At 61.4% G+C, this 7,280-nt stretch overlaps 1 protein-coding gene across 1 annotated transcript; it reads left to right on the top strand.

Annotated features, from left to right (window-relative positions):
- Positions 1-2,006: 2,006 nt before the first annotated feature.
- On the top strand, positions 2,007-5,490 carry F751_0052 (hypothetical protein; the record flags this gene model as incomplete). The annotated part of the gene is made up of 8 exons (XM_011403521.1): positions 2,007-2,028; positions 2,242-2,315; positions 2,405-2,871; positions 3,024-3,195; positions 3,473-3,663; positions 3,832-4,100; positions 4,264-4,821; positions 5,057-5,490. The coding sequence occupies 8 exons, from the start codon at positions 2,007-2,009 to the stop codon at positions 5,488-5,490; spliced, it is 2,187 nt and encodes a 728-aa protein (XP_011401823.1).
- Between the last annotated feature and the right edge of the window lie 1,790 nt (positions 5,491-7,280).

Below are 7,280 nucleotides of genomic sequence, written 5' to 3'. Positions count from 1 at the left end.
TCACGAGATTGGGCAAGAGGGAGCAAAAAAGGCCTGAAAACGAAAACCGGGGTTCCCCCAAAATGTGGCCTAGTAACCCTAAGGACTGACATTCCTCCCCATACTGCCCCACAGACGCACCACTGCAAGGGCCTGAATGGCGGCAAGGAGGAGGAGGGTCTCAGCACTGGGTATTGAGCATGCCGAGGACAGGCAAGAAACGCAAGGCTTGCAGTCCAAGGGGTGTAGCCTTGACTGTGGGCAAAGTGCAGGAAGTCAGATCCTCGCCCATACTGACAGGCGACCCGACACAGACAGCCGACGCGCCATGGAGACACACATCGTGGAGCTACATGAATCTTCTTGCTCCCGCTGAGTCAAGCTTACCTAGAATTCCAAGACCTTTGACAGGGGAGATGCGCCCGCCAGCAGCTCAGCAGACGCCGCGGCACTGCCTGGCATCTGGGATGCCATCAGATGGAAGGATGCTGAGGCCCTGAGCGCACAGCCCACTCAAAGCTTGTCGCTTGCTGATAAAGCAGCTCACGCATCGCAGGCACTAATGCCTGGAATGGTCCACAGGCCCAGCTCCAGTCCAGTCGCAAGCCAGGCTTCCGCTGGGTCCACTGGGTGCGAGGCCAGCCAATGCAACAGTGGCACCAATGCAACTCGCTGCTACGCCCATGCATAAGTGGCTCGTCCATTGCAGCGACTAGCAATCAGGCTTGCTGTAGGCTGGACCACACAGCCAGGGGCGTTACGTGGTCGCATGAGCACACCAGGAGGCAACAACACCTCTGAGGGACTGTATGATGTAGGGAGTGTGAGGGTCTTTGCAATGGCATAATGCGCAGCATGGATTGCATGCCCAACTCAGATATGAAGCCATGCAGCACTGATTCAACGCCATCACACTATTTCCACCACGACGGCATCACTACGACCTGCACACCTGGGATGCTCTTCCAAGGATGATGGCAGCGGTGTCACGGCAGCACTCATTGGGCACTTCTGGGAAGACCAGAGTGAGACACCGCCAAAGCACAGACATTGCTGCACCATGCGTCCCGCTGCAGAGTCCGCCATGCGCGGTTATCACACAGCGCAAGCGGGCAGGTTGTGCGCGACTGCAGCATCCCTCAGGGCATAAGCGTCGCCACCAGCTGCTCAATATCCTCTTGCTGGTCGGTGTCAGGTGCTCCAGCACCTGCTCAGAGGCAGTGGGCTCACATCACCCTCCGGCAGCACGCGGGATGCTCAATGCGGCCCGTGCACAGAGCATGTACAAGCATGGCGAAGCGAGGTAAGCTCATGATAGGAGCAGCCACGATCCTGCCGGCGCAGGAACGCGGGTTGCCCACACAAAGGGATGGGCATGCCTTCGACCATTTGCCAAAGCGGACTCGACACCCTACACAGATAGAGTACTATGATAAGGCAGAACCCAAAAGTAATAATGGCTTCTTGAACCTGATTGGATGCTGGGTCACATCGACGATCAAGCAGACATCCTGGGCGGTGCCCGGACGTCGTCGCGCCCTAACTCAGATCGATCTCGACTGCGAGCTAGACATCGAGCCCAGGACGCAATCCCATCCCATTCTACTAAACGTTATGGAATGACTACTGGAATGACAGGAACACATTGCGTGACCCAATCTCAAGGCCATCTCATCGTGTCTCCGAGGGTGCCGCCACGAACCCCGCTGGTGGGAGGAACACTGATCACTGATCATCCACCCCTCGTCGGCATCACTCGGACACTGAATGACTTTGATCAGGTTTGCGCACCATCGCAGAGGAAGCATCGATGCCGTTGAGCCTCGAGCCTCATGACTCTCCTGCCTCCGCATCAAGGTGCTGTGGAGTCTGTGCACAGTGGACGAAGTCGTGACCTCTCACCTGCTCAAGGGGGAGCTGATGTCTTGGGCAGAGTCGTGAATCGAAAGTCATCCACCCACATCCCTTATGACTGACTTCCAATGCATCTGAACATGCAAACGTCGAAAACTCACTGCAACCCTACAATGCTCAACAGTACTGCCAAAGGTCTGAGGCAGGGACACTTGCCGGGCGTTACCCCTGTGATGCCAGCCTGAGCCTCTCAAGAGATTGCAAATCCAATGATAAGAACAGAGATCGATCCTGTTGGGCCAGTCACCCTGCCCCCGCCTGGTCCCCTGTCGAGGACACAGCTCCCTACGTTGAGACTGGTCTCGCCGCACAGAGCTGTGCACATTGCAGTCATCCCCACATCCCGAGTCCCTGATGTCATCCTGGGCGAGGCGCGGGCCCATGCCACCGCCTTCACTGGCAACAAGCTTGGTCCAACCAAGGTGAGGCAGCAGCTAGATTGTGAGGCAGCGCGCCAGAGGATCCTCCTGTCACCCCAGAGCTGACCGCCGCCAGCCACCCAACTTTGCAGAAATTCATAGAGCAGACGCAGTACCGATGCGTCTATGGCCCGCGGACCACATCTGACAAGGGCGTTGGCTGTAAGCGTGAGGGTACCTGTCACCCTGATCGAGGAGATGGGCTGAAGCAGGGCTGCAAGGCGTGGTTCATCGTCAAGGTTCTGAGACAGGAGCCCAGCACGGTCGAGGTCCACTTTCTGGACGCGCCGCATACCGGCAGGCGAGTGTACCCCGAGCTTGACCGCCACGTGGAGGGCTGTCCCTGGGTGTCCAAGAGGGCACGCCAGGTGGTCCTGGACCACTTGGCCAAGGACCCCCTCACCCAGACCAGCAGCCTGGTGGGACTCGTGCAGCAGGACAGCCTGCGGCAGGCGGGCTTGCCCCCAGGGCCACGGCTGTTGGGAGTCGAGGCCAACAGACTGGAGATGGATTATCCAGACCTCTTCCGGGACTACCACATCACGGCCAAGGACATCAGGTTGTTGTAGGGTGGTGTGGCAAAGCGGCGGGCGGGTGGTGGCTGGACAACTTCTCGAACGGCTCACGGTTGATTCTTCGTCTTCCACCCAGCAATCTGAGTTGCCATGCAGCCGCCAAGGACTGGAGACGAGATATCGACCCGGCGCGCAGTCTGCAGCTGAGGATCGACGCCGCGCCTGCAGACTACTTTGGGCACCTGAGCGAGGGCGGGAGGAGGACCCTGCTCTGCTGGCAGACCCCTCGCCAGCTCGAGATCCTGCTCAAGTATGGACACAAGCGAGCCGTCTTTCTGGACTCTACGCATGGCACCAACGAGAACAGGGTATGAAGGGAACGGGAGAAGGTGATGGTCCTCTGCCCTCAACTCAGAGGCTGGCTGGGAGTCTGACCCGCGTCACCGCATGCCCTCTGCTTGCAGTTCCCCATCGGGTCCTCCAATCCTGTGCAAGCCCGTCGCAAGAGGCGAGGCCACTCCTCAAAGGGAATGATCTCACTTCCCCTGCTTCATGTACACGCCAATCCAGACCAGCACCGGTGGGCACACCTGCGCCATGCTCACGCAGAATGCTTCACGCCCCCACCTCATACCCATGCCGCAGTTTGAGCTCTTCTCCCTCATGGTCTTGGATGACCACCATGTGACGCACACCGTGTCCGTCGCCATCGCTGCCCAGAGCACACACGGTCTCATCCATCACTGGCTTGCTGGCGTTGTGGAGAGGGCTGGGCCAGCCTGGAGGCCCTCGTGCGTGTTCACCGACCAGTCGCGGCCCCAGTACATGGCCATACGGTGCGTCAATGGGGGGACTGTGTGTGGCCATCGCCAGGCCGAGCTCCTGATCCGAAGCGGCTTCCACGCATGCCTGCGCTCAGGAGCGACCCGGCGACTGCACGCCCCCGATCACGTCCATTCTTCACATCTTCTGAACCCCCCACCCCACCCTACCTTCTCCACTAGAGATGCATGGAATGACCGGGTCCCGATAGCCCTGTGCCACTGGCACCTGCTGCATGACTGGGACAGGCATCACCGCCTCTGCACAGGCATCGACTACCCAGAGCTCCGCCGGGCGCTGGTCCGGGTGCGTGACTTGTGCCTGCCCTGGGACCCGGCGCTGGCACGGCGGGCGGCAGAGGAGGCCCTGGCCCGGGTCTGGCGATCTCACTTCCCTGGCCAGGCCTTTGTGGACTACTTTGAGCAGAAGTGGAAGACGGCGTACCCCATGGGTGAGTGGCGGGGTGGGAGGCCAGGGCGCAGTCTGCACACTCGATGTGCACCAGGATGCTGCAGTCGTGGCTGACGCGGCAGCTTGCGAGGAGCCATCCCTCCGGCGCCCTTTCTCCACTCGCCCGCACCGCCCACACACCACACACCTCTTCCCACCACCAGAGACTTGGGTGGCGGGGTTCAGGACCTACAACACCAGCGGGCAGTCCTCCATCTGCTGCTGCGAGGGCTGGAATGCCACCCTGAAGCGGCGGCTGGGCGCGACGCACAGCACCGCCACCGGGCGCCGAGTGGACTACCTGCTGCAGGTGCTGGAGGACCTGTGCGCCGAGGCGCACACCAAGCTGCAGCTGAACCTGCGCGGCAAGCGCCACAACAAGGCCCGCAAGCTGGCGGTGCGTGGGGCGTGCCGCGAGGCGCGGGGCGTCCCGCGCGATGCCGTGGTCCGGCTGGCGGACGAGCCCGGTGACGTGTGGACCGTGCGCTCGCAGACGGGGGACCCGGACCTGGGCCACCGCGTGGATGCCTCCCAGATGCACGGCTGCTCCTGCCTCGCGTCCACCAGGGGCGCGGTGTGCGAGCACTCCATCGCCGTCTGGATGAGCATCGACCCCGCGCTCACCGAGACCAGCATCATCCGGCACCTGGGCAGCCATTACGGCTCCTGCATGGGGACACTGGAGCACATGTGGGCCCACGCTGCGGAGGCAGAGCGCAGAGGTGGGTCGTGACTCGTGTGAAGGAAAGGGGGAGGGTGGGGCCCGTGCGAGGGAGGTGGAGTCTGTCGTGTTGCAACCCTCTCGCTCCGACCATGGCCTGCTGCCGATGTGGGGGGCTCCCCGCATGTTGGATCTTGTTGCACAGAGCTGGACGGGCAACTGTGTCTCAGCAACCCACATGAACCCTGTATCAAAATCAACCCCGCTGCTCTTCGATCCCCCACCTCAATCTGCAGGCCCGCCACCGGAAGGTAGTGGAGCTCAGACCACCATGCGCAAGCGGGAAGCCAAGGCCGAGGCGGCATGCACCACCCCCCGCCGCACCTGCTCCACCCCGGCCACCACCTGCCTGTCGCCCATGACCCCCAGCCCGCAAGTCCCGTCCTTGCTCGACACGCCCAGCAGCTCGTGCGCCCAGCCCTGCCGCGACGTGGTCGCCGACTTCCCCGCCTTCCGACAGAGGGTGCAGGGTCTGCTGGACCGTGCGGAACGGCTGGAGGGAGGCCCACACTGGGCGACGCTGACGCGTGCATACCGAGAACTGGAGGAACGACTCCTGGCGGGGGCGCACGCGCCGGTCGGTCTGCCCCCGCCCGTCAGGGGGAAAGGCTCGGGATCGAAGCGAACCAAGTACTCCCCCCATAAGCATGCCAAGCGCAGGCTGCTGTGAGGGAGCCAAGGACTCGGCCTGGGGTGCCAGTAGAGGCGTGCAGAGCCATCCTTTCTGCAAGCCTGCAGCGACCCAGCCCAAGGTGTGGGCGTGTTTCTTTGCACAAGCCCCCCACGCTATGAAGTCGCCAGTGAACTCGCCTGCCCCTCACAGTCCCTCAATTTGTCACACAATGCGCAATCCAAGAGGCACACGGCTTTTGGTCGTCCCCCTTGCTCCCGCACCACGCACCGTGGCTGCTCAGGGCTGCGGTCCTTGCGCGGTGCGTATGCAGCTGATGGCCCCCAGCAGCTGCTTGTCGGGGGAGCCGTCAATGCCGATGGCCATGATGGCGTCAGCGCCGGGCCCACCGTGAGCCACAGTCATGATGTTGATCCCCAACTCAGTCAGCACAAAGGCAGCGGTGGCGATGATGCCAGGCTGGTTGTTGTGACGCACCAGCGGTTCCTCGCCCTGGGTGTGCAGGTGTCTCAGTGGTTGGGGGGGGGGGGTGTCAGCTGGGCTGGCATGGCCGGGATCGTCATCAGGCGTGGCAGCATTGCCGCGAGGGCCACGCCGCAGAGTCCCACGGCAGGCTGATGGTGCCAGGGGACAAGGCCTAGACGGCTGTGCACCTAGTGGTCAAATCGCACCTCCACCCCAAGCTCACCTTAGTTGTCAGGTGGGAGATAATGGGTGCTGGGTCACTTAGTGATGCACTGACAGGGCTTGCGGGATCACCGTTATGAGGTTTAGATTGGTTGTGTTCTCTGCCGGTTGTCACCGCCAAGTGCAACCATGCCTGGCGGCACCCAATCAGGATGGGGTGGCGCCGCTCGGGAGCTTACGCACCCAGCCCTAGGTCTCCGGGTTCAGACTGGTACACTCATTACTTGCCTACACCTGCTGTTGTGGGGGTCCCCCTTGACCGGGCCCTTTCCCCACTTTCCACCTGTTCCCGCTCTGCGCCGAGTCCACGCCTCCTTGTGACGCCTATGAAGCCCAACCATCACACTGCATTCGGGGTCTCGTCTGTAATATTCCTAATTCAGGTCATATACAGCGGTCCACCGTTGTGGGGACTAACCCAAGCCCCCACAACACTCCATAAATTGTATCCTACCATTCAGATCCGATCGACCAATATGTCACCAGAATAGAACTTCATACTTCGTCCAACCCATGTGCAGGCAAACATATCTTTTCAAAGTTTTGGCAGAGCACTGCCACGTAATATACAGCCTGGGGAGTAAAGAGCTGGCGGCAAAAAGCTGTGTATGTAGGACAGGCCTTCGTACTTGGGCTTTTACTCAGCCACATCCCAGTTGGCCGGTGAAATTGGGTGGTTCGGGACGCAGAGAGTAGAATACACGAATGAACAACTTCGTGTAAACTCTCTGCCTAGTAATGGGAACGCTTCATGAGGATAGATTGATGAGTCCAAAAGGTAAGCCAAGCCACTTCGCAGGGTAGAAGTACGATATATATCCGCTGCTGGGGGGCTAGGGGCCGGAGGGTCCTCTGTCATGGGGCTTGGGCTGTGGCTGGAAGAATCAGTGCTTGGAGGCGGCAACTAACGACCAGAAGGCGGCGACTCGGGGCTGGGCGGCGGCAAGTCGGGGCTGGGCGGCAGCTACCCAGGGCTGGGAGAGGGTGACTCCTCAGGGCTGGGGCTAGGGCTGGGAGAGGGAGAGGGAGACTCCTCGGGGCTGGGGCTAGGAGAGGGAGACTCCTCGGGGCTGGGACTTGGGGAAGGTGACTCCTCAGGGCTGGGGCTAGGAGAGGGAGACTCCTCGGGGCTGGGGCTGGGG

This window comes from Auxenochlorella protothecoides (genome assembly GCF_000733215.1).
Source record: "Auxenochlorella protothecoides strain 0710 contig1266, whole genome shotgun sequence".
Lineage (NCBI taxonomy): Eukaryota > Viridiplantae > Chlorophyta > Trebouxiophyceae > Chlorellales > Chlorellaceae > Auxenochlorella > Auxenochlorella protothecoides.
The sequence above is the reverse complement of the archived record's forward strand: the minus strand, read 5'-3'. Positions and strand labels throughout refer to the sequence as shown.